The sequence below is a fragment of the Zeus faber genome, assembly GCF_960531495.2.
Source record: "Zeus faber genome assembly, chromosome: 5".
Lineage (NCBI taxonomy): Eukaryota > Metazoa > Chordata > Actinopteri > Zeiformes > Zeidae > Zeus > Zeus faber.
The window spans coordinates 14,112,166-14,140,092 of record NC_137192.1 but is presented as its reverse complement, the minus strand read 5'-3'; the positions used below and the strand labels follow the sequence as shown (position 1 = coordinate 14,140,092).

General features: G+C 45.1%; 1 protein-coding gene across 1 annotated transcript; it reads left to right on the top strand.

Moving 5' to 3' along the window:
• Positions 1-27,055, top strand: erc2 (ELKS/RAB6-interacting/CAST family member 2; the record flags this gene model as incomplete). The annotated part of the gene is made up of 17 exons (XM_080001255.1): positions 1-678; positions 8,829-9,263; positions 9,648-9,722; positions 11,374-11,529; positions 12,703-12,870; positions 12,988-13,155; positions 14,633-14,770; positions 14,996-15,136; positions 15,369-15,509; positions 17,911-18,110; positions 21,952-21,963; positions 22,443-22,566; positions 22,834-22,994; positions 23,167-23,314; positions 23,828-24,517; positions 25,345-25,518; positions 25,608-27,055. The coding sequence occupies 17 exons, from the start codon at positions 1-3 to the stop codon at positions 25,686-25,688; spliced, it is 3,690 nt and encodes a 1,229-aa protein (XP_079857381.1). The 3' UTR covers positions 25,689-27,055.
• Positions 27,056-27,927: the final 872 nt, after the last annotated feature.

The following is a 27,927-nucleotide window of genomic DNA, read 5'->3' as shown; positions in this document are numbered from 1 at the left end:
ATGTACGGCAGTGCCAGAGCAGTAGGCCATATAGAGAGCAGCCCTGCACGGTCCCCGCGCCTGCCGAGGTCCCCCAGGCTGGGCCACCGGAGGGCCAACAGCGGGGGCGGGGGTGGTGCGGGGGGCAAGACGCTCTCCATGGAGAACATCCAGTCCCTCAACGCCGCCTACGCCACCTCAGGGCCCATGTACCTGAGTGACCACGAGGGCGTGGGTTCCACTGCCACCTACCCTAAAGGCACCATGACCCTGGGGCGGGCCACCAGCCGGGCCATGTACGGGGGCCGCGTCACAGCCATGGGCAGCAGCCCCAACATCGCTTCGGTGGGGCTGCCCCACGCTGACCTTCTGGCCTATAGTGACCTGGGCTCCCTCTCCATGCTGCACCACCACCACCACCACCACCAGGGGGTCCCCTCCGCCCTGCTGAGGCAGGCGGTGCGGGGCAGTGGAGGGGAGCTGCTGGAGATGCAGGCCCAGCTCAGGGACATGCAGAGGGAGAATGAGTTGCTGCGCAGGGAGCTTGACTTGAAGGACAGTAAGCTTGGTTCCTCCACCAACAGCATCAAGAGCTTCTGGAGCCCCGAGCTCAAGAAGGAGCGCATCATGCGGAAAGAAGAGGCTGCTCGCACCTCCATCCTCAAAGAGCAGATGAGAGTCACACATGAGGAGAACCAGGTAGGAATCGATCCAATCAGCTGTTAGGGAAAAAACAGACTTATTGTGCATTTCACTTTCATTTACAGTATTCTCAATCTATTGTTTGATCATGCTCTCTCTTTTGCACTTTCTACGTGTGCTTTTCTCATCACTGCCTTTTTTCTCTCAAGGAATACTCATGTCATCCTCAGTCCAAGCTTTACCTTTTAGACTGTTATGATTTTTACTACATTTAAAGACCTTTCTGGAAAGAGCTGTTTGTGTCCATGCACTTACTTGGATTGTTTTAGAAGTTGTCTGAATACATCAGTAAGGGTGTAAAACACTATATAGCTGTATTTCATTTATTACATAATTCTCACTGCACTGAATGATTGAATTAGGTTGGGTTTTTTTTATTTCTCATCTGGTGGCCATAGTGTAACTGTTTACTGTGGAAGAATTCCTTCTTCAGGCCCTGTCTGCCTGAACTATGCACGTTCTCAGTGTATTTAAGTGAGTCCCCCCTGGTAGCTCAAATATCCTCCTACTTCCATAGGCATGCAGAATAAATTGGCCAAAGGTGTGAATTGTGTGTCAGTTCGTGTGACTCTGGGTGTGACATTTATGGTGTCTGAGTGTGTAGAACAGGAATAAGCTGGTAAAATTAATGGATGGAAGTTCTCAGCTTTTATTTTTTATTTTTTTCTATCTAACTTTAAATTAACCTTGAGATGGTCTTCATGTTTAACTTGTCTCCTCTGTACGTGTCTTCTTGTGTGGGTGGAACTGTGGCCGAGTTACATCACTAGAGAGACTACACAATGAAGGAAGCCCAGAGACAAATGTCAAGGACACAGAACCCCTCTTTCTCACTCTTTCTCTCTATCTGACGGTTGGTCTGTCTATCTGCCTGTTTTATGTTGGCATAAATTGTTGGTAGTACCAGGTAGTTGTGTTCGCTATGACAGATTCTGGGAAAAATCTTGCTAAAATCAGGGTGGAAGCTGGACTGATGCTCTGTCAATATATGTGTTGCTGCCAAATATTTGAGGCAGGCAGTGGCATGAATCAGCAAAATAAAGAGCACCTCAAACTCTTGAAATTGCTCAAAGTTAATTGCTAGCTGGTTTAAGTCTTCATGCCTGTCTGTCTTTGGCTGAGTGTTCTCCTTTGACACACTCAGCAGCATGAAAGCAACGGAGGCTGCCACTCCTTCAGTGTTACAGCCGGATACTCCTTGTGTCCTATCAGCGATCCCTTAGAAAGACCTGTGTGTGTGTGTGCATGCACGCAAAAGACTGCCCTGGCGCAGTGCCATGCTGCCAAGTAGGGAATGACGCCCAGAATTACCTCACAAATTAATGCCCTCACACTCCAGTAGCATCCCGGGGAGAGCTACAGTAGAGGGATTTGGAAACCTTGTGTTGTGGTGATTAAAAAAACCCCAAAAAACAAGCAGTTCATGTCGAGAGTTCATGTCTTATAAAACGGCCCCAACACTGGGTCAAACAATGTGGAAGCTATTCAATGAGCTCATTGGTTGTGAGTATTGATTGTGAATGCATGTATTGCATTAGCCTGACTTTGTATATTTAAGAAGCTGGGACGCTTGAATGGGTCCAGTAGAACATGAAACGTCTACAATTGTGGCCTTTGTGTTGTCCACTAAGGGAGGATTCCATTTTTACCCCCAGTCTTTTCCATCTGTGTTATCTGTGGCTCAGATTTTGTAAATTATATTTATTATTCCTCCGTTAGAGTTGTGTTAATGTACTGTGTTAGTGTACCAAAAAAAAAAAAGACTGATTTGCCTTGTTACTATAATTGGTCATTTGTATCTGGCCTCCTTACATAAGCCCCCGCTTCTGGTAGGAGTCGCTCACACCCATCGGGTACGCTTAAGAGCAAATTGCCTCATTAATCATGGACAATTTTCATGCCAATCACTACATCTGTTTAGAAGAAGCCCTTCACGGTTCACTCAGGTGCCGTAGGCCTCTATTAGCTTAAGGAAATAGTGTGAATTATTTATTGTGTATTTTGTTTTGTTGTTGCATTTATTTAACTCATATGGAGATACCCACAGCAGCTTTCAGTATCATCGACACCGTTGAAGGTCTTGATACAGAGAAGTTCCTTGCCCACATTCGACGCGAGTATTGTTTGGGGCAGGCCTGCTCAACATACCGTCTGCACAGTCTGCTGTAACTCAGATCCATTTCCATTTCACTTCAATTTGGTAGATTTTTTTTTCTGATGCGAGACGGAAGCTGCTAGGGGCAACTGTGTGAGTCTGAGCGTAGCATATCTATCTGAGTCAGGAGGGCTGCTTCTCAGCCAGCCAGTCAGCCCTCATCAACTCAATCCCCAAAATGGTGGCCAGCCTCCCATATCACTGCTTTGTTTATGCACAGACCATGTTGGAGACGTGACAGGATTTCTACTGAGGAATGTGTTTGTACTGTGACTGCTGTATTGTCACGTCACCACAGAGTGAAATGAAAAAGATGTAAATGTGAGTAGAATGTCTGATTGTGAGCGAGGCTGCTTCTTGAGTGTAGATACCTAGAGGTGTGTGTGTGTGTGTGTGTGTGTGTGTGTGTGTGTGTGTGTGTGTGTGTGTGTGTGTGTGTGTGTGTGTGTGTGTGTGTGTGTGTGTGTGTGTGTGTGTGTGTGTGTGTGTGTGTGTGTGATGTCAGTGCAGTCAGGTGGGCTGCTAATGTATGCATAGGGCTTTAGTCATCATCACCTGGCTGCGGGGGCTTTGTGTTTGGGAACTCTGTGGCCACAAAATCCTTTAGAAAGTACTTTGTGTTTTGTATTAGGAAGTATATAGAGTGTATTTACTTCCCAATGCAATTAATTGACCACTAAGTTGACTCACCAGTAAAGGGACATTGGAGGCATTTAGTCATACTGTAAAGACATCACTTAGTTGTGTGTAACAATGCCAGTGTTTTGTTCAGTATCACACCCAACATAGGTATATTAGTAGAAGTATTGATATTTTTACTCATTACAAGGTTGTCTCATGCAAACACAGGAAGCCTTGTGATACTGGTCAATGTGGTTAAGTGCCCAGATCTTCCTTTGAGACTCTGATGGCTGCTGCTTTATCTGGAGGAGCATCAGGAATAGGATTGAAAGGAAAAAGAGGCAGAACAGACACAAAAGCTACAGAGAGCCTTCCTGGAATGAGTGAGGTTTATAAGGTTTTGACCATCTTCCAACAAAGCAGAGGGCAGGGAGAGGATCTCTTTATTACACCGCCCCACATCACCTATTGGATCAGAATGCTGTGAAATACGGATAAAAAAAACCCATTTTAAACAGGAGATGAGACTCAGTTGAGTCATGCAGAAGGTTTATTTTCACATGGGAACATTTCACATGTACCTTCTGATAGCGGCAAAATGAACAATGTATAATGATTTATTTTTAAATGTGAGTACATTTTTTTCTGATATTGTGTGTGTGTGTGTGTGTGTGTGTGTGTGTGTGTGTGTGTGTGTGTGTGTGTGTGCGTGTGTGTGTGTGTGTGTGTGTGTGTGTGTGTGTGTGTGTGTGTGTGTGTGTGTGTGCGTGTGTGCGTGTGTGCATGTGTCAGAGATGCAACTGGAACAGTACATAATTTATGTACGCATTTACTTAGAGGGCATTTCTTTCCACTCTGTAGTTTCATGGCAATCAGTCATTTGGATTTCAGTTGAGTTCTATGCACAATAGCTTGATAGCTTTTTAAAAAGTGATATTCTCTCCTTCTTCTTTCGGCTGCTCCCGTTAGGGGTCGCCACAGCGGATCATCTGCCTCCAATACCTTCTGTTCTGCGCATCTTCCTCCCTTACACCAACCGTCTGCATGTCCTCCCTCACCACACCCATAAACCTTCTCTTTGGCCTTCCTCTTTTCCTCTTGCCTGGCATCCATCCTCAGCATCCTTCTCCCAATGTAACTCTCATCTCTCTTACACACGTGTCCAAACCATCTCCATCTCGTCTCTCTCACTTTTCCACCAAACTGTCCAACCTGAGCTGTCCCTCTAATGTACTCATTCTTAATCCTGTCCGTCCTTGTCACTCCCAATGGAAATCTCAACATCCTCAACTCTGCCACCTCCAGTTCAGCCACCTTCCTTTTTGTCAGTGCCACCGCCTCTAAACCGTACAACATAGCTGGTCTCACTACCGTCCTGTAGACCTTGCCCTTCACTCTTGCTGGAACCCTTCTGTCACAGATCACTCCAGACACTCTTCTCCACCCACTCCACCCTGCCTGTACTCTCTTCTTCACCTCTCTCCCGCACTCTCCGCTGCTTTGGATGGTCGACCATAGTATACGGTATAAATTTGTCTTTATTCATTTTTGTATTTTACTGTCCATACAGTTTTCGTCCCGGAATGCAATGCTGTCTAAAAGGTCTTCTAATGCCGTTCAATATTGATCTAATGCTCTGGTCGCAGTCCATCCCAAGCAATCCAATTCACACTTTTATTCTCCACTTTAATTTCTGTTTAGCTGAGTACTGATGAGTAAATGTCACTTTGGCTGGTGTGCCTGGTTGTACTCGGGTATTGTCAGTATGCATGACACACAACATGGAGATTAGGTATGCTGCGAAGCGTAGGCTGCTCTGACTCAGCAAGCGCCAAATACAGTATCATTACCTCCACACATAAGACACACACGCACATTAAGATACACATTCACGCAGACCAAGGGTGCGTGGCTGCTTTTGAAAAATGAAGCCACAATGTGTTCAGTCTTTCTGATGGCTGTTTCCGGAACAACTTTTAACCCCGTCCACATCAATACAAGTGAATAAAATTCCAAAATTGAAAAAAACCCCGTCAAAATACACAATTGTTTGTGGTGATTTGACAATATTCTAAGGGGGCGTGGCCAGCCCTGGGGACGAGTTGATCGACAGCTCTCGTTGACAGCCAGTTCAATTCAGTTCAGTGGGCGGGCAGCAGTAAAGCGTGTGGGTGTACACTCCGGGTTACCATGGAACACTGCCACGCCTCCTGTCTTCACCTGCAATGTTTCAAATTTGCGACTGCGAACAAGATGGCTGCGACTAGGCCGGCATATTTTTCAGCTTCTGAGTGAGTGAATGAGGTCGCACTAACCATTTTATATGCAGTCCATGACACACACCGTACATTTACTACATATATACATACACTATTTCAAGATTCTGCAAGATCTCACACCCCTACTCCCCAGCTGTGATCGCTCACTGGATATCTGGTTTCATGTCTCTCACCCTGCAAGGGTAAGGGGGCGGCATTCTGTGATCAGTGTACAATAACAAAATAGGAGGTACAGCCACAATGTGAATACACTGCATTAAGCAACTATCTACCACTGCAAAGATCTACCTCAAAGTATTTAAAACTTTCAGTGTTCACCCAAAGTGAAAGAGAACTGCAGCGTTCTCCACCTCTTTTCATGAGTCTTGGAAGTGATACTTTTGCAGGATCTGCAGGGAAGGAGAGGAATCCTCTAGAGACACAGCAGCCAGAGGTCTAGTAATAGCTGACTCACAACTGATTCACCTCTGAAGTATTTTCAGAGGCTGGTACATTTTTGCTGTGATTAAGAAAAGAAGGGCGGAGAGACGCCATAGTCCTTTTAACTGTCCGTGCAATTATGCAAATGGAGTCATTGGACTGCTTCCTCTAATTTAGACAACCAGATGACATAATATTGATCAGGGCTGAGAAAGGGATTGTGGATGTGAGAGGGAGGGGGAGAACGAGGCAGAAAGCTATTTCAGTTGAGATGGAAGAGTGGAAAGAAAAAGGGAAAAATAGGGTAAAAAAAACTGCATAAGGAACCGTCGCCATGTAAAGGTGGAGTATCAATCAAGTATTTGTGTATGAAGTAGTTGTGTTTGTGTATGAAGTAGTCATTTCAAAGATTGGAGGTATGACAAAACCAGAAAACCCATGGCAACATGGAACTGGAAGTAGATCCAGCTTAGTTCTTCCCCCAATGGGTTCAGTAATCAAGAGACTAGGAGAGAGGTCATATATGTGAATAAAATACACTCCAGTCAGAGTGTATATTACAATTTTAGTTTTAAGGTGTTTAAATGATTTGTCCAAAATGACCCTGGCTTACACAAAGTCGTGTGTCCAGAGTGGTGGAATGAAGAGGCACTCAGCTCCTGCTGGCAAGGTTAACACTGCCCCCTGTTGACTGGAAGGGCACATGCTCCACTACATGCTATTTGTACACATTTAACAATTATAATGTTATTATATTCAAAAAGCTTATACACACAGATACAAATATACCCTTTTGTTTTTTTCTTTTGCCTTAATATAATTAATCTAGTCCTGTTCAAAGGAATGGTGGCACCCGTAGCTTCCATTTAGCAAGACATTTCACTGCATATATGTATGAAAGCATGTATATCTATCTGACAAATACACCTCTTGAATCTTGAATATGTAAAATTCCAAGAACGGAAATAACATAATGCATTTGCACATCTGTTCCTTTCCAGAAAGGTCCTATTGGTCAAGCTGTGTTTTTGACAGGCCAACATATTGGTCCTGTGACAAAGATGTATTGATTGAGTACTTGGAGATGATGAATGACCAACCGGGCAGAAGGATGAGGAGGCTCGAATTTGAAACTCTCCCAAATTCGTGTTGAGCATCCATCCCTGCTGCTTCCCACTCTGATGCTGTGTTTTACCATTCATTCTTTCTGTTCATTCTGCCCATGCTCTGCAGCTGCTGGATGCCAGGAGAACCAAGGTTTGTCCCTATGTTTGCCACAGCTCTTGTGCGCACAACATAGAGTCACCTTTAGTGTGATGTGTGTTTCAGAAGGCCTGGCTATCCCTTTTTAACCTCTCACACACACACACACACACACACACACACACACACACACACACACACACACACACACACACACACACACACACACACACACACACACACACACACACACACACACACACACACACACACACACACACACACACTTCTCCTCTAAACCCTCTTTCCCTGTTTAATAGGAATTCAGTGTTATCAGCAGTTGAACCTTTGTCCTTGTTTTGTAAAGTCTCCTGATGTATTTTCCCTTACACACGATCCAATAGCCTGTTTCTACTGTGTAGTCCTGCAAACCTCCTAAAGGGCCATTTTCTGGACATGGATGAATCAATAATGCTCTGTGAACTTCCATTACCACATAATTGTAATAGTAATTATTCTTGTTGAATCGATCTTTGACAGAAACTTGGCCCTAACGTTGTTGCTCTAAACCCAGACCAATACCCCCCCCCCCCCGTTTTTTGTATTTCTATCCAAATCAAATTGGCAGTTACTTTAATGTGGGTAATATAAAGCAAATGAAAATATACAAAAGGGGTGACTGGTGCACATTTAATAACACACTTGTACACAAACATGCACATACACACAGAGTTAAAAAATATGCATTTTGTAAACAACGTACGTATGCTTCACTTGCATGCCTGCCACTCCTAATACTTAAAAGCCACTGATGTGATTGAAAGCGTCCAGGCCTAAATACCTCTTGTGATGCTGAGCATTATTACTGTATGTTGCTGTCTTTATAGGTTCTTTGATTAGCTGTATCAGAACACTCTACAGTATACGCTCTCATGTGTAAAAACAATGCACTAATGATTTAATCTTCCAGACCCAAGTGATTTTCCAGTCATTTGTTTATCCTCCTGCCTATATGAATACCTCAAGTGATTTCTAACAAATAGCTAGTGCAGAAATTAATATTAAGATGAATCCTTCTCGCCTCTTCGCATCTGACAGTTGTTTTATTTTTTCTTTCCAATGCCATTGCGAGGTAAAACCTCCTCCTTATTCAAACTCCCACCGATATGTACTTTGCAGTGTTTGCATACTGGTGTTTTAAAACATTTTTCCACAGAACCTCGTGGGACAAACTCTCAGATGTGTTAAAATGTGGCTACCCTTCATTGTGGAGTTAATAAAAATACATTGCATTATGCAATTTGCCCATGAAGGAATTTCATTAATTGTTGAGATTTCCTGGTCTGTACGTGTGTGTGTGTGTGTGTGTGTGTGTGTGTGTGTGTGTGTGTGTGTGTGTGTGTGTGTGTGTGTGTGTGTGTGTGTGTGTGTGTGTGTGTGTGTGTGTGTGCGCGCACGTTATCCCACAGCATCTGCAACTGACGATCCAAGCTCTGCAGGATGAGCTACGCACACAGCGGGACCTCAACCATTTGCTGCAGCAGGAGGGCGGCAACCGCTCTGGTGGCGAGCACTTCACCACCATCGAGCTGACGGAGGATAACTTTCGGCGGCTGCAGGCCGAGCATGACCGGCAGGCCAAGGAGCTCTTCCTGCTGCGCAAAACCCTGGAGGAGATGGAGCTGAGGATCGAGACCCAGAAGCAGACCCTGGGGGCCCGCGACGAGTCCATCAAGAAACTGCTGGAGATGTTGCAGAGCAAAGGGCTCCCCCAGGGGCACGGCAGGGCCTCAGAGGAAGAGGAGCAGGAGAGGGCCAGGCGCATCGCCGAGGCAGAGGCCCAGCTCGGGCACCTTGAGGTCATTCTCGATCAGAAGGAGAAGGAAAACATACATCTGCGAGAGGTGTGTGTCTCACGACTTGGTCACAAAACACTTCATGAGAATGCAACATTTGGGGTCTTTATCTCTTTTTTTTTTATCGCTAGATGGCAAGATTGAGCTGAAAATGAACGATAGCATCCCTTCTGCTACTTAAACTGTAGCTTATTAAAACACTTCGGCTGAAATGACTGCGTCAAGGCAAGGTTTATGTGAAAGCGGGTTGCATAAACTTTATGAAGTTATTGTTTACCACAGGCACATTTTGAAACATCTGCTTTTCTGTATCATCATTTCGATAGAAGCAACAATATATTCTTTATGTTTGCTGTAGGTTTTAACATAATGTTTTATGTGTGTGTTATAGAAAGAAATAACGCTTTCATAACGCTTAACATTTTCTCTCAGGAATTACACAGAAGAAATCAGCTGCACCAGGATCCAAGCAAAACCAAGGCCCTGCAGACTATCATTGAGATGAAGGTAAAAAGAACAAAAAAATAGTAAATGTCTTCAAAACATTATAAGTCCAAAAAAATATGTTTATAACCATTAACATATAATGAAAAACAAAAATATATATCCCCCTCTAACTGGGATTCACACAATATGGTATACACATTTTTTTCCTGCGGGAAGCAAAACTGTGACGCTGACGTACTGAATGACTGTAGAGCGCTACAGTGTATCTGCAGAGCGCTGACATCACTTCCTCAAAATAAATTATGACATCACCACTGGGCGAACAAGACTGCTCTCGCTGGGCTGGATCTCCGCCGAGCAAGGCCCAGCGTCCCCATGCAGGGTCATGTGACCAAGCCTTTGGATTTGCATGCAGAGAAGGGTGCGGGCTCCGGCCTCCTCCGCTGTGAAGGAACACCCGCGTTTCCCCCATTTTTTTCTGCTCCCTCGCTTGGTGATGATGGGAGCTCAAGTAATCCTGCCTCCCTTGCTCCATCCCTCCTTTCCTTTCCTCCCGCCCTCTCTCTCTCTCTCTCTCTCTCTCTCTCTCTCTCGCTCACTCACCAGAGACAACACAGAGCACACAGCCTGCCTGCTGCTACCATGGAAACAGGTGTGGTTGTTTATGACAGTGCAAGGCCAGTATGCAGTGATAGGAATGGAGGCAGAGAGAGGGAAAAAGAGAGGGAGATAGATAAAGAGCGAGATTTACTGGCAAGGTGGATTCTCCAGTGAATGCATCTCTGTCCTGTTAAGGTACAGTACTTTATCATATCTATTACAAGAACGTTCTTGCACTAGAGCCAGGGTGAGGTGCGTTAAACATTACTTTACACTGAGGAGTGATGGTTGAATGGTGAAGCTTGTGTTCCCGTGCCGGCATCACATGTTGTTGTTATGCGTTCAGGTGCACAGTCGGCCGTACTTTCTCATTTTAGTGAGGGGGGTCTGCCGCCGTCTCTTCCCCGTGATCTGCTGCAGTGGGCGACAGTTGACTCTGCAGGAGGCCAAAGGTTCACAAGTTCAGCACCACTGGGAGGAGAAGAGGAACAAAATGTGAAGAAACCAGGGACAGACTGATCAATTTATCTATGTCTGTGAGCGAAGAGAGAGAGAGAGAGAGAGGGACAGAGAGAGAGAGATTCTCTGTAGGAGAGTGAGATGGACCGTGGCTAATCTTAAAGATGTTGTATTATTTATTCAGAAACTTGTGATGCCGAGGCAGCACTCCCAGTCATTCGGTCCGGAGGCTGTTTTCCGCCTTGATCTGCAAGCGGCCACCAGTCACCAGCTCTCCTTCCTTCCCCTCCTTCTGCAATTCATGTTTCTGGGGCTGATTAATATTTCCCAATGGTGATTGATCCACAGAGTGGCTGCGAGCGAGTTGGCTAGAACACTGCCGCAGATACCGCAGCTGCTCTCAGCTTCTTCAAAGACTTTTCTCTCTCCCTCTCATTCGCTGTCTCTCGCTCTCTCTCCCTCACTTGCTTTCTCCCTTCACTCTCTGTTTTCCACGCTGTTCCTCTCCCTGGCTTTCACTTTCGCTGTTTGTTGCTCTCTCTTGCGCTCTCTTGCTCTCTCACTCGCCGTTATGCCACTGTTTGCAGAATGGAACTTGTGGAGATGCGAGCCTCGGATTTCAGGTGTTCCTCTTCTGCATCTTTATGCGCAGGACACCAAGATTGCGTCTCTGGAGCGCAACATTCGGGATTTAGAGGACGAAATCCAGATGCTGAAAGCGAACGGCTTGTTGAACACGGAGGACCGGGAGGAGGAGATCAAACAGATGGAGGTCTACAAGAACCACTCCAAGTTCATGAAGTCCAAGGTACAGGATTTGTGAAACTGGACAGAACTGATTGCGAAACGCAGAATGAAACACCCGGTAGCCGTTACTATTTCATTGGCATTAACAACCCAAACTATAAAGTCAACAGTGTTGTATGTCAACTTCGCGATTCTTTTGATTGTTTTAGCGTTGAAAGAATTCCTTTCCAATGCCTTTTGAAACAAGTTCCCTGTCGTATTTTCCACGCACACTACCAGATATTTTGAAATGCAGACAAAACATAACTTTTTGCACGAGCCTGGACTGGTTTAATAATCCGTTTTGCTTTGGTTTGGTTTGCCCTGCTACTGCTATGACATGGTTCCATCATGGTTACTCCTCTTTTTGCTGCTATATAGTCCCTGTATGAGCAGTAAGGCTGCCGAGCCCCTGGCGCTCCCGCTTGTAGTGTGTGATTTTGTCAAGGTGCACCCTCTCTCTCTCTCTTTCTGGAGCTCCATCACTGTGTTTACATTGCTCTCTTCATCTAAGACATCCAGTTGCACAGCCGCCTTAGTTTTGCTATTCTATTTTTAGCGCTCCTTTCATCAATCATAGATAGAGGTGATGTATAATAGATGATGAATGTCGGGGGGGGGGGGGGAGTCAGTCCCAAATGCATCTTTAATGAGAGAAATGCCTGATGTTATAATAGAATAGCTGCAAGAACTATTCTGCTGTTCTGCTCAAAGACGCTTCTGCATCAGTGGCGATTATATGAAAATGTATTCAACAGCAGTGGTGCCTAATACTCACAAAAGCTCTGCGTATAATCACCATATGGAATTATGCACAGGTTTTGTGATTGTTGTGACCAAAAATCTTTGTTTTTGCAGTGGCTTTTCTCAAAACTTGCAATGCAATCTGCATTATTTCATGAGTTGGGCAAATGGGCATAAAAATACATATTTTTAAATTACTGCCAATAAAGAAAGTGTCATATTCTATAAATGTGTATTCTGTATTTCACAGAAACAGGAAATATTTTTTTACTCATCTTTTTATTTTCTAAACATTGCTTACCTTCTTGTAAAGAATCACGGGCTCAAATGTAAAAACAAGAAAATACTCTTGTTTTGTTTGCGTTCCAGTAATACATTTGTATGTCCATATGTTCAACCACTTTGAGAAGATATGGTCATATAATAAACCTGAGTGTGTGTGTGTGTGCAGATTGACCAGCTGAAACAAGAGCTATCAAAGAAGGAGTCAGAGCTGCTGGCCCTGCAGACCAAACTAGAGACCCTCAACAACCAGAACTCAGACTGCAAACAGCACATAGAGGTGCTTAAAGAGTCTCTCACTGCCAAGGAGCAACGTGCTGCCATCTTGCAAACAGAGGTAACATTTATGAGCTCAACCTGATGCTACGCAGCGGTGATGGTAAAGAACGGCGCCCTGCTTTACCGTCTTCCTGAGACTATAACCCTTGTTCTGACCTCTCGGGGCTTCTTCTAGGTGGACGCTCTGCGTCTGCGTCTGGAGGAGAAAGAGTCCTTCCTGAATAAGAAGACCAAGCAGCTGCAGGACCTGACGGAGGAGAAGGGAACTCTCGCCGGAGAAATCAGGGACATGAAGGACATGCTCGAGGTCAAGGAGAGGAAGATCAATGTTCTGCAGAAGAAGGTCAGAGACGATCTCATCCGAACCTGCTTTGAATGTCCAAATTGGATGAATGGATGGTCAATATTTATGTTTAAAAATATACACATGTACACATACTAATTTGCGTACTATTATCTAAATTACCCTTCCATCATAGTACCATGTAGCTTGAACTTTGTCATCACCTTTTCTCTTTGACTTGTCTACTCTATTTGTTTGATGTTGACTGTCCAAAACATTTAACATTAATCAGGTCCATGATCATTGCTTCATGTTGAACAAATATTGAACAACAAAACAAACTATTTGAAAGCTCTTTAAGTCATTTGTATCGCAAGCAATGAGTTCAAGTGAATCTTTACAGATCCCTCTTGGAGAAGCTACTTCTGTGAACGTTACATTTACATTTACATTTACATTTAGTCATTTAGCAGACGCTTTTATCCAAAGCGACTTACAAGGGAGAATAACATTCAGCTACATTGCGACAGAGATTAGTGTAACAACAACATTGGTGTAACAATAAATACTGCAAGGTGGTGCTAAGTAATTGTAGATTAGGACAGGAGGTACTCACTGAAGAGCTGGGTCTTCAGGTGCTTCTTAAAGACAAAGAGGGAGGTCCCCGCTCTGGTCATTTTTGGCAGCTCGTTCCACCAACGTGGACGTTGGTGGTTGTGGACGTTGACGTAACAAAACGATTTAGGCTGAAACGGTTGGAACCATTTTCTCGAGCGGTCAAAAATTAAACGAAACAGATTGTACATTGTCGTAGAATAAAATTGTCTGACAGGATTTTTTTTTTCCCAGACTGAGCCCCGAATAAACTGGTGTGTCTGTCAGAACACAAAGCAGAGTGGCTGCCCTCTCCATTAAGGGGCCAGAAAAGCTCTGTCGCTGCCAAATGGAGGGGGGGTGTAGACAGACAAGGAACAAGTTATTTCTGCTTCAGCAGCTATAGTGTATACTATAATGTTACTCTTTCACTCTGACCCCTCACTCATCCCTCCTTTTGTTGTATTCCATGCTATCTCCTCTTTCCGTATTTTGATGCGCTGTTAACTCCTTTCCCCTCGTCTCATCTTTTTTGATTTTAACTGACCATTTTGTTTTGTTTCTTCGCCATATATTCCCCACTCACACTGTAATTGACCGTCTGTCTCAGCTAAAATAACGGCAATTACTTTTTCTCCATCTATGATGTGGCAAAAATCAACCCATTCAACGTCAACAGTGTTTCTGTGTTGTTTCTTGCCTAGCCCACGCATACTTCTACTTTTTGATTAAATGCCAAACACCGGCCTCCTCTTGCTGCAAATCCCTGACACTTTCTCCATGGATTTGATCGGCTCCATGGATTGGCTCTGACTGATTATCTCGCCATGCCACCTCTCGCTCTCTCTCTCTCTCTCTCTCTCTCTCTCTCTCTCTCTCTCTCTCTCTCTCTCTCCCTCCCCCTCCCTCTCTCCCTGTGTGCCCTCCCTGACTGCGGTGTCAGATTGAGAATCTGCAGGAGCAGCTGCGAGATAAGGACAAGCAGCTGGGGAACCTGAAGGACCGGGTCAAGTCACTGCAGACCGACTCCAGCAACACGGACACTGCCCTGGCCACCCTGGAGGAGGCGCTGTCTGAGAAGGTGAGCGAGGTTTTTTTTGAATGGAGACGCACCGGCTCATGCCTCAGACAGGCAAAAGAACGTTGTACTCATATGCAAATGTGTGTGTGTGTGTGTATGTGTATGTGTATGTGTGTGTGTGTGTGTGTGTGTGTGTGTGTGTGTGTGTGTGTGTGTGTGTGTGTGTGTGTGTGTGTGTGTGTGTGTGTGTGTGTGTGTGTGTGTGTGTGTGTGTGTGCGTGCCAGGAGAGGATTATAGAGCGGCTGAAGGACCAAAGAGAAAGGGAGGACAGAGAACGCCTGGAAGAGGTGGAGTCCTATAAGAAGGAGAACAAGGACCTGAAAGAGAAGGCCAATAACCTTCAGCTGGAACTAACAGAGAAAGAGGTCAGTGCGTGTGTGTGTGTGTGTGTGTGTGTGTGTGTGTGTGTGTGTGTGTGTGTGTGTGTGTGTGTGTGTGTGTGTGTGTGTGTGTGTGTGTGTGTGTGTGTGTGTGGGTGTGTGTGTGGGTGTGTGGGTGTGTGATGACGTACAGTATATGGTGCATTTGCTCTGTGACCCAGCGAAGCCTGGGACTCGGTGTGGATCTGCGCTCACTGTCCCGCTTGCTCCCCTGCAGTCCAGCCTGATCGACCTGAAGGAGCACGCGTCCTCGCTGGCCTCCTCCAGCCTCAAAAAGGACTCCAAACTCAAGTCCCTGGAAATCGCTATCGAACAGAAAAAAGAGGAGTGCAGTAAGTTGGAGACCCAGTTACAAAAGGTAGGAGCGAACCTCACCATGCAGAGCCCTTCCACACCTCTCCCGAAAACCCTGTTTGATCTGCACACATTATATGACCTGTGGGTTATTTCACCGCAAGCAAGGCGGTACCTAAACTCAGTTGGATTGAGAAAGATAAATACAAAAGGCTGCGTAGAGATAGCATTCAATACTGCACAAGTTCTTCAGCTCTGCAAAACATTCAAAGACAATTAAAAAGACACGATAATAATAAACGTTAGAGCCACTCGTAGCCAAAGGTTATTATTGTCATTATGATATTGTCAGATAAGTTTATATTGATAGAAATTCCGTTATGTTGAGTGAATTTATCGCAACACAGCCTAACACCCCATATAAACAACAAGCACGTGCAGTGAAAGGCAGCATTAAGACTAGTTTGTTTAACATTAGTGGATTGTGCAATCCCTCATCGTGGCTTAAATGTGGAATGATTGTATATGAAATTTAATACTGAAGAATCATTTGTTACATACCTACCTTCCAGTAGATAAAGAGGAACCCACACTCAAAAAATCAAAATCGCGGTGACTGAACTGAAACATGAACCCAATAATAACGAGAGGTGCAGCTGTAATTCAACATTGACATCGAAACGATGGCGACCGTCAACCCGTGTTTTGATCTCGTTTGATCCTTAACTGGACTTTTCGGGGGCCACATCATCCCCTGTGAGAAATGCACACAGAGCATCTTCCATTTTGTTCCCTGTACTGGTTCTAGCTGTGCCCCATCAACACATCACACATGTCCACTGTAACACATGAAACTTTACTGCTTTGTCAAACATATATTCCAATGTATGTTCTACCCTGTTGTTCTTTCCTCTGGCTAAATGCTAAATGCTAACTGTACTCTCCTGGGTTCCCCCCGACCCCACCCCGCCCGACCCTCGTCTCTCGCCTCAACAACCCCCTTTGCAATGTAGCAAGCTGAACAGCTATTCAGTCAGATGAACAATCCTGTAAGTCTCTCCCTGGAGCTCTGAGGCACATATTGAAAGCATGAGGACACCGATAGATCCGTGAAACGTGCTAGCTGGTGATCACGCCTGACTTGTGTCTTTTTGCCACACTCTGTAGATGCATGTTGATTACTGCACTGTGTTGATATTTTTCAGTTTGATAGTGCACACAAAATTGCTGTGTTAGTGACCTTTGGCGGTTAGCGGTAGACGCGTAGTCGTTTGTGGCATACTTTCACTTTTTTACTGTTTCACCTCATTTCCCCTTGACAATTGTTGAGTTTGATTATTAATTGTGTCTTTTATTCGTGAGAATTTATTTTGATGCAACTCTGCATCTTGTTTAGCAGCTAATCCATTTCGCTGATGTGCAGCACATTGTGTTTTTTTTTCAATTATGTCATATTAATTATAGATTAATTGAAATGGAAGGTCTTTCAACTGTGAATTGTCCCTTTTACAGAAACCCTCAACTAGCTCCTCATGCTTAAAATATCTAGTTTGCCCACGATTTGACTTGGACCTTCTCGCTTCCTGCTGTTCTTTGACTAGGCATTGCAAAGACTGTGCAGCTTCGTTGGGTTTGCATGACGTGGTGTATTTCATTGCATGCCTTACTGTCGCCACGCTTTAGTGTCGTTTGGATGTTGTGAAAACAGGACAGATGCTGGCAGTGGTTCTTGATCACTGTGATGTCTTGGTAGATGTTGTTCTTTGGCTCCGTATAGCTCTTATTTTTTGTGTAAGCTGTGTTGATATGTGTGTCGCATATCATTTCAAGGGTGATTTAATCTGCTGATTATTGTGGGAGAGTTTCAAACTGTTGCCATGGTAATTTAGTTCATGACTAAGTCCATAGTGACAAGACAGAGGCTTTGGGTATTCAACTATTCGCTGTCTGAAATGATATGAAATAATAATCTCATCTTATATTTAGTTAATTATACCTTATTAAAAATGCTGTGCAAACACTAAGAAACAACACAAAAAAAGATAAAAAGATAAGCGCGTGCACACACACACACTCACACACACACACACACACACACACACACACACACACACACACAGTTCAGCATACACAGCAAGTGTGCCAGTGACTGGCAGTCTCAGAGGGATGTTAAATGGAGCTAAATAATAGCTCTGTTAAGGGTAATGAAGCAGTGCCAGTAATAATGCCCTTGCCCACAATGCTTTACTGCTTTATTCATTCAGAGAAAGAGACTCAGTGTAGCTAATTAAACACACTGACTGGCAACTTAGTTTTGGCAGCCATGAATCTAACAGCGCTCGCTTGTGAATGTTGGGGTGTGTGTGTGTGTGTGTGTGTGTGTGTGTGTGTGTGTGTGTGTGTGTGTGTGTGTGTGTGTGTGTGTGTGTGTGTGTGCACGCGTGTGCGTGCCTGTGTGGCTGCAGAAGGCCCATGAGGTGGAGCAGTCTGGCTCCAGAGGGAACCCGGAGTACATGGACCGAGTCAAGCTGCTGGAGAAGGAGGTGACGTACTACAAGGATGAGTCCAGCAAGGCACAGACGGAGGTTGAGAGACTCCTCGACATCCTGAGAGAGGTGGAGACGGAAAAAAATGACAAGGACAAGAAGATCGCTGAGTTGGAAAGGTAACTTATGTTGTCAAATCAAGCTTGTTTGTATCGCCTGTAGTCAGTGAAAGGGTAGTCTCAAAGGGTAGTTTCATGGCATCCGGAACTTCAAAAACCCAGGTGCTAAAGCTATACATTCACATTATATATGATGACAATTAAAATGACAAAAAACTTGTAGTGCTTGTAGTAGTAGGATGTAGTACTCGGAATGTAGTATAGAAAATCAGTCTTTTAACATTGATTTTCTTCTTTGTCTTGTCTTGTTTTATCTTATATTTTATGTTTTAACCACATACAGTAAAAGTAATGCATACAACAGCTTATTTTTGGTAATATTATACAACACCCCAATAAAAGGATTCATGCTCACACAATAAATTCAACCCCTTGGAACAATTTGTGACAAGCGTGATGGAACACCGCATGCAATAGATTCAATTCACATGCACCTTCCATGATTTGGTAATTGGGAATATATTCCTGTATCTGACTCAAAGTCAGCTTCAAAGTGCATTTGTGTCATTGAAGTAGTCTGTCGTGTGTGTGGTACCAACGTGGTGTCAGCGGGGGTCTGTCGGCTCGCTGCCCTTGTGCTACATTGGTTCTGACCGCGTGACGGGAAGGAGTGGAATGGATTAGATAAGAGGATGTCTGTAAAGGCTCTGATCCTGTTATGGCTGTAATCACTTAAAATCAATCTAGAAAGTGGACCCCAACTGGTATCACTGGAAGAAAGGAAGGCAGAAAAATATTTACCACTCAGTTCAGTTAATGCACCACATACTGTATGCACGGATACGAGGGTTGGCCAGTCCATTATGACATACAGCACATGCTACAGCTTTTTCTTGGAAACCGTACAAAACATGTATGTTGACATTTGAAGGATTTACACTGTTCATAATGCTTATCAACGTACATTTGTAGTCTGACCTGACGCTGTATTCACTGGTTTTGGTGATGGCGATCAGCCAGCATTTAGTTAAAGAGTAATTATACACAGTGTGTTATGCCGTGCCACCAATCCGGTGGCTTCCACGTGCTCTTTACATTTTTACTTGGTTTCACTGTAATGCTCAGCTGTCACTAGTGTGTGATTAACGGAATGTTTTGTCCTTTGCCGTCTTTACCCAATTTTTCTCTGTCCTGTTCCCTTCTCTATCGTCCGTGTCACCAACCCCGGCCTGCTTCTCTGACTCTCTCTCTCTCTTACTGTCTCTCTCTCTCTCTCTCTCTCTCTCTCTCTCTCTCTCTCTCTCTCTCTCTCTCTCCAACGCCTCTCCAATGCAACTCTCTTTCCTGATGGCTGTCTACCGTGGTCCTGTACCCTGTTCAACTTTCCTTTTTCTCCTCTTCTTCTTCCTCTTCTTCGTCTTTCCTCCCAAACTACTCTTCAATCCACTGTTACTCCTTCCGTCTGCTCCACCGTTCCTCCCGCCCTCTTCCCCCCTTCGCTCCACCCTGACACAGCCCCCCTCTCCCCACCCCTCGCCCCGCCCCGCGTCCCGGTGGCAGAGCCCCCCCTGACCCGCTTCCCTCTGTGTCAGCTGCCCCCCAGCAGATAGGGGGCATGGTGTGGGATTTCCTGGGAAAGTGAGTGCTCTGCCCTGGCACTTCAGCTCGGCTGTGTGGTTTAAGTCTGCGACCACGACCGCTGCTTCTGCATTTTGGTTTCACCTGCGTGTCTGGGCTTGCCATTGGTCTGAGAGGTTCACGGATCTTCATATCACACGGACGGGCGCCACTGTCAGCCCTCCCTTTGTTCCTTTGCTCGTCCACGTGATACTTTAGACCCTGGATCTGTGAAACCTCTGTGCAAATTAATGCTGTTATTCCTTTAGTGTGCACAGTGTGTAGTGGTGTTTGTACATAGTGCTGCTGTGTGTGTGTGTGTGGTGGTGGCTGGGTACATGAGTGTGTTTGATTGTTGTAGGGCTGTTCTACAGTATGTGACATGTGCTTATGTTTGCAAATTGCATGCAGCTGCCACTGTTGAGAATTAGGTTAACAAGGAATGCAACACATAATGATTCTAACAGGAGCAGTAATCATAGCAGCATGTGGAGTTTAATTAATAGCCTTTGACGTGATGTTCCAGTTTCAAGTGGCTGCATTAAGTACAAGTAAACAAAACAGATAAAACACATAATATACAATATATGCCATAGGTTGGTATATATTGTGTAACATCTCTCTGCTTATCTGTGATTTTATGTTGTGAGCGTCGTTGTTTAGGCTTGTTCCTCAAAGTAAATCACACCAATGCTTCTCCATTAATATGATGAATATCAATTTGCAATCAAAACTGAAGAATATGTTTTAAATGGTAGAAACAAGGTTTCACACATTGAGTTAGTAAGTTCAATAGCTATTTTCCCAAAGGACACCAAAGCGTTTTTGCTATAACTGCTAAAAACTACTTATAAATACATGTAAATTATGTACTTTTCCCTATTATGTATTGTTATATACTTTTATATCACTTCCTTAATATATTTATATAAACAGATAATTCAAAATTACATACACTGGTTTCCTTCTATTCTAGTATGTATATACTATATGTATGTATATACAGTATATACAATACAATGTATATAGTATATATATGTGTTTGTATGTACAGGAGATAAGAGCACAAGGAAAGCAGTATGTGTCGCATTTTATATTCAGCTGGAGTCACTTGGTGTGATTTTACAAACTGCTCTCCACCCACTTAAGTCTTGCTTCAGTGTCAGTGAATTGTTTTACTAACCAAATATATCACTGCTTACAGTAGCATTGTTTGATGCATTATCCATATGCATGCAGACTCTTAAACATACACGGACACAAACCCAAACGTTTCTTTCTGTATTTTGTGGTTTTGGCTGTTTGTTGTAGCTTACTGTACTGTACTTTGGAATATTCTGTCCTCAGAGCTGAGTCCTTATCCTGCCACGAGCACGTTTCCCCCACTCATTCCACCCACTTATCTGCCTGTCTCACCCACTTCCTCACTCATCCTCCCGTTCTACTTCTCAAGTCCTGCCTTGCAGCAGTAACATCAAATACCCAACTACCCACCTTCCCTTTACCAGTGGCCTTTTTACCATTCCCACTTTTCTGCTCAGTCCCTCCTCACCTCTGTTACACCTTGTCCCAAACCGCCCTGCTCTGCCCAGCTTGCTCTACCAGATACTAAGGGAAATGCTCAGCCTTGTGGCCTGCATGACTAGAGCTGCTGTGCTACAGGTCTACACGTGCTCAGTGAGTGAGGTGCTGTAGTAAGTAGGGTCTGGATCCCATGGTTCCAAGTGTGCCACTTCAGTTGCCCCCCCCCCCCCCCCCCCCCTGCCCAATCTACACTGCTTTCATGACTGACTGTCTCACTCACTAACTCCCTCTTTCCCACCTCTTAAACCGTGCTGTCTAAACCGCCATCGGCTTCCTCCTTGCTGCACACTCCAACCTTTCTCCAGCATCCTTTGTACCTGGCTGATTTCTCTCCGTCTGCCTGCATGCCTGCCGCCCCCCGGGTCTGGCAGCAGATGCACATTGTTCTATCTCTGCGGAGGAGAAGGTGCATCCACCCTTAACAGTGTCAGGCAGCCGAGCAGCTACTGTCACAGATGCCTTTAAGCCTTCCTCTGTTGTTTGCCAATGAACAAACCCTGATCTCCTCTGGGTCCTCTAATGTTTTGTATGTATTTAGAGGTTACTTTATTCCAGTTTCTAATGTCTCTGTGTTTATGTTGTTTTTTTTTTTTTTTTTTTTTTTTAATTTCTTTTTGTTCTCTTGTTTTCTATATCCACTGCTACTTCCTCTTGTCCCATCATCCCTCCTCTTCCTCCTCTCCCTCTTGTCCGCCTGCAGTCTAACTCCCAGGTAAGCTGTGGCCCTCTTGGCATGACTGCCCCCCACCCATTTCCCCTCCCCTCCATGTCCTCACCTGGCAACCTCAGCCATCGCCATTTCAATTCTGGTGATTAGGCCTGTGAGTTTCAGCAGTCTTTCCATTCCAGCACTCTAACACACTACCAGGAAGCCATGTGATTCATCTGTGATGCGTATGCCTCGTGTCTATCCTTGTGATCCAGTATTTGGTGGAATATTAAACTCAATAATTCAGTAACTGTACAGCTGACATTGTGTGTCCATTGGACTGTGCGTATTTACCTGTTTTTGTTTGATGTCTGAAATGGTACTAATCACCTTAATAATGGATGCAAATGCCTCATGAAGTCGACTTATTATAGTTTTATTATATTTACTTTAATATTATAATTACTAACTGGAAATGAAATGAAATTCAAGACTGAGACCTGCTTAAAATCGAGGTCTGCTAATTCTTTCTGGTTTTACAGACAAGGAGGCAAAGACCAAACCAAGAAAGGCCAGAATATCAAACTAGGACCTCAAGGGGACAAGAAGGGCTTGGGCCAGGACGCCCGTAAGGACAGCACAATGGACGGTGGCCACCACCTAAAGGTGCAGAATTACTGTACAAAGTCTGAGTGGTTGTGTGTGTATGTGTGTGTGTGTGTGTGTGTGTGTGTGTGTGTGTGTGTGTGTGTGTGTGTGTGTGTGTGTGTGTGTGTGTGTGTGTGTGTGTGTGTGTGTGTGTGTCGGTGTGTGTCGGTGTGTGTCGGTGCGTGTGCGCCTGTGCCTGTGCTCCTGTGCCTGTGTGTGTTTTCTTTTACCACTGGGTGTGTAACTGCATTATTTTGTATTATTTTATATTATGTTATGTTTCAGTTGGAGGAGCTGATGAGCACACTAGAAAGGACCAGGCAGGAGCTAGATGCCACCAAGCAGCGTCTCTCTTCCACCCAGCAGTCGCTGCAGGAAAGAGACGGCCACCTAACCAACATGAGGCAAGAGCGCAGGAAACAGCTGGAGGAGATCCTGGAGATGAAGTGTGTACCTCTGTGTCATCTGATCACTTTTGTGATTTATTAAAGTCTGGGGCCTGTCTTTAATTACCGTTGTATAGGACACCGAGGCTCTGGTTTTATAGCTCCTTTTATTCAAACGGGTCCCTTGCTGCGCTCTATGAACACTGCAGTAATGTGAGCTTTCCTCCCCCAGACAACAAGCTCTGTTAGCAGCCATTAGCGAGAAAGACGCTAACATTGCCCTGCTGGAACTATCTGCCTCCAATAAGAAGAAGAGCCAAGATGAAGTGCTTTCTCTCAAGAGAGAGAAGGACAGACTGATGCACCAGCTTAAACAACAGGTTAGCACCGCGCCTTCATTGATTACGATCCTTCCTTCTGCCCCTGCCTCCTGCAGAATTAACTCAGTGCTCTTTTCTCGGAAACTGCTGCAGGGCGGGTTTACAGCACGGGTTCTCAAAGATGTTCTCAATGCTCAAAAACCGCCTTTCTGCCTGTGGTGATAAACAACATGAGGATGATCCAATAGTGACGGAAATAAAAAAAATCCTGTTGTGTTTATTGCTATTTCTATTCATAATACATAGGGATGCACTGATACCACTGTCACTGTTTTTAATTCATTCAGAGATATCTTATGGATATTTAATGAACTGTGTAATCGTAAGCAGAAAGTCAAGTCACTTCTCTTTAATATCTGATGTGTTGGCTGGTGTTATCAAATTTAGTATTAATCATATTCTCTTATTGTAGCCTGGCATCAGCCAATACCAGTTTGACTACGGGTGCAGTAATGCTCGGCGCTGCCTGCTTTCTGCATTTGTAAATAACCATTTTTTCCTTTTATTCTTCAGACTCAAAGCAGAATGAAGCTGATTGCTGATAACTATGAAGACGAGCACTACCACCCACACACTCCTCACCACACCCAGCCTCAGCCCCCCCACCCGCAGGCTCAGCCCCAGTATCCCCACACTCCCCACACCCAGCAGACTCCCTACCCACATACGCCACATGGACAGCACCCTCAGCCACCACCCCAGGCCCCACACCCACAGCAGCCCCAGCCACAGTACCCGCATCTGGCCCATCCCCAACAGCACCCACAGCAGCACCAACAGCAGCACCCACAGCAGCACCCACAGCAACACCCGCATCAGCACCCACAGCAGCAACAGCACCCGCAACAGCACCCGCAGCAACATCCGCAGCAACATCCACAGCAACACCCGCAGCAGCACCCGCAACACCACGCTCCGCCTCCTCCCCAGCACCACCAGCACCCGCGCCCCCCGCAGCCCCAACACCCCCACCAACAGCACCTCCACGGACCGCCGCAGCAGCACCCCCACCCTCAGCACCCTCATGGCGCCCTTCAGCAAGGTCCCCACCCCCAACATCCACATCCCCAACACCCTCAGCACCCACACCACCCCGGGCATGGACCCACCCACGGCCAGCATCCACGCCACCCCCCTCCCCACCATCGTGGAGGGCCTGCCCGTGGCCCCCCCCATGCTGGACACCGCCCAACCCCCGACCAGGTTAGCAGCCTCCCTCTCTTTTACTAACTCTAGAACAGCAAGGGCGGACTGTGTGAATATACAATCTGTTATTTCTCCTAAACCGTCCAACAAAGAATGTTTCTGATCAAATTTGTGGCAAATATGCCATGCAGAAGCTGAATATCAAATCATTTCTCACCTATAACGGCGAGTTTCAAAGTTGAACAACATTCAGGAGGTGCGACCGTGCCCCATTTCTCGCCTCAACATTTTTTCAAAAACATATTTTGTTGGATTGGTAAGAAGGAATTAGAGATATATATAGAGATGTATATTCTTACAATACCACATTGCTACGCGCAGTCCCGCCAGAAAATGCCCAATCGGCGTCGGACACGCAAATCCAGGGCCACGCCCGCGAGCGGCGGGTCGTGGCGACGAGAGACAGCTCGAGCCTTGAGACAGCGACAGCGGGCGTTTTTGTCTGCGGGCGCGTGAACGTTGGGTTACTCTTACTCTCGGCGTCCTTCCTGTAACTCCACTGACACTGACTAGAACGGTTTTCTTCTCCGTCTGTACTAACTGAACTGTACTCACTGCACTGACTCTTTCGTCTGCACGCACCTAACAGTCTGCCCTTTCACTTCTCTGCTTATCCTGGACGTTGTCTCTAACCGCCCACGTCAGGACGATGAGGAGGGCATTTGGGCATAATCCTCACTGACAACCAAAGCTCAAATGTTTTGAGGGGTAAGATATATAATCCACTGTCGCTCTGGTGTCGTGGCTCTACTCTCAGAAACCCAATGACTGCATTTTTGCCTCCTCTGTCGTCTCCTTCTTTCTCTGTCGTCTCCATTTCCCAGATGATTGAGTCGCCACTGGACGAGCACAGTTATGCCACGACGATAAAACAAATTGACTACCTTACCGAAACTTTCGACGCAACTTATTCAACTCTTACAACGGGGCCTTTACTGGGGAAGAGGAGTAGGGATTCAGGCTGGGGAAGCCGTGCGGGGAGACTGACGGTTGAGCCGGTGAGTGCCACGCACATGGTAAATCCAAACACATTTGAACAGACCGTTGAGTGCTTTAAAGGTGAATCTCTTCATTCGTCGCTCCTCAGGTGGCTTCCCACCATTTCCTCATGGGAACAGTGGCAGAGGGCCCTCCCCGACAGACTCGCAGGAAAACCATGAACACTTAGTTGGGTGAATAAAGACCAACGCTAGTGTTGACGTGCAGTAGCGGCCTTCACCACACGGACTGCGCGTGTCGCAGAGGCCGAGCGTCTCTTTGCCACGGAGCGAGTCAACGCGCCTGTCAGTCGCCTGCCCAACCGACCTGTCTCCACCTCCTCCGACCAGAAACGCCCTCTTGACGCTCCTCCAACTGATACAACGACCCCGCAGAGATCTATTGTGCTAGTCTCATTTATTTACTCATCCTTCACCAACAGATGTTTAATGGCTAAAAATCATGGATCTGCCTGTCGTGCTGAATGTCTCGCCCCGCCCACGCCTGCCTCTCTTACAGTTACCTGGTTTGCAGCTTAATCATATGCCTCTATTTTCTAATATAGTCATTTGTTTTCGTTTACATCCCGTATACACAAATATGTATACATTAATTGGGCAAATATTTCTGTTTACCCTTATGTGTTAAAGGTTCCATTTAATTTAACCTCCAACACACTCATCCCTCCAACACAGAGAGACTCCCTAATCACAAGTCTAAATATAATTCTCTCTATTTTCCTTGGTATCACATAGATGGAGGGTGTTTCACACATGCCCGTTTATTGCAGTTGTGTGTGCCCAGGGTGTTTTGTTTGTGTCAGAGGAAGACTAAAGCTGCCATCCATATCTATATCCATGTTACCTCATTTGATAACCAGACGCAGTCACAAAATCAATCTATGCAGATGTCAAGTTAGAGTGAGTGGAGATTATTTTTTCATCCTGTTTCAAGGGTATTAATCAAAGTCTATTTCCCATTCAGTCAGAATGGCCATGTGAGTGGTCAGAAAATATACATTAATCACATATCTTCAGTTTATAAGACTATGCACCTCTGCACCCCCCCCCCTTTTGCAGGAATCTTTCTAATGGTGCTTCTGCTGGTGCTTAAACTAAATGGTGCCCTGGTGGTGCCCCTGGTGAAGACCTGGCCTAGAGCATCAGTCACCAATTCTACAGAATAGGGAGTTGATCCTAAAATGGGCTCAATATTCAATCACAGAAGACTCCATTGTACATATGACTTAAAAAAAAAAAAGGTGGTGGGGGGTCGTGAACAACAGTAAATTCACTGGGAGGTGGTTATGTTCTACATACAATGCCAATACCAACACCATCATATGGCTATTAAGTGGAAGTGGTGTATGATTGCTGTTTTTCTTACAGGTCAAATTTGCCCATTGACTCTCACGTTTTTGACCTTTGTCTGTAAAATCTATATACAATTCCCCGTCTCCTTCCTCCATGAAATTTCCATTTCTACCTTCCAACAGTAGTCTGTGTGACCTCCCACATCTCCCAAAAGATAACGGTGACTTGTTTTCTCCTCAAAAAGGTGGCCCGTGCCTCTTTAAAACTGTACACATATATTATAGATATGCATATATTATACATAGAGAGAGATATATAGAGTGTGTCTATATGTGGTGAGGACAATATTTCAAACTATGGAGACAAAATGTTATTTTCTTGTTTTTTTTGTGTTTGTTTTTGTTTTTTTTAACTGGCTAGAGGTCAAAGAGACTTCTCATATCATGCGCTGAGTGTTATGACCTTCCACTGGCTTCTTCATTGTAAGAATTCCCCATACAAAAAAACCGAATCATTCCCTTTTAATTATACCAGACAGTCTGATAAAACCCTGCTGCTCTAACGTACTTAAAGTCTATGAGAAGTAAGAGACATGTACTCCAGTCTAAAATACAAAAGATTATATTATGACATTCCTTTTTTTAATGTGAGAGTATATGTGGAGGCCAGTGCCCCCTCGAGCAAAATGTGACTTGAAAGATTTTGCAGCTCGCTGAGGCAGCAACAAAATGATTCCTGCTGGGCACAGCAGCGAGGACTATCACTCGTGACATCACCGAGGTGGAGGTTTGAGTGACCTGTCAGATGCATCGTCCACTATCTCTTTCGTGCGTTTGTCGTCGTCGTCGTCGTCTTATCGTTGTAGGCAGAAGTGGTGACATAAGTGACCGTGACAGTTAGAAAAAGAAATTAGAAACCAACACACATTGTTACTGTATAGTGGAAACAAATTTGACTGTTATTTCTCTCTGCCCCTCATCCCCCATGGTGCCTGTGTGTTTCCCTTATGACGGCTGGTGTTGAGTGTTGTGTGTTAAAAAGTGTCCCATCCCCGTCGGGATCCGCACCGCGGTGATCCCTACCTCATCTCTGTTTGATGTTTCCCCCAAAAGTTTC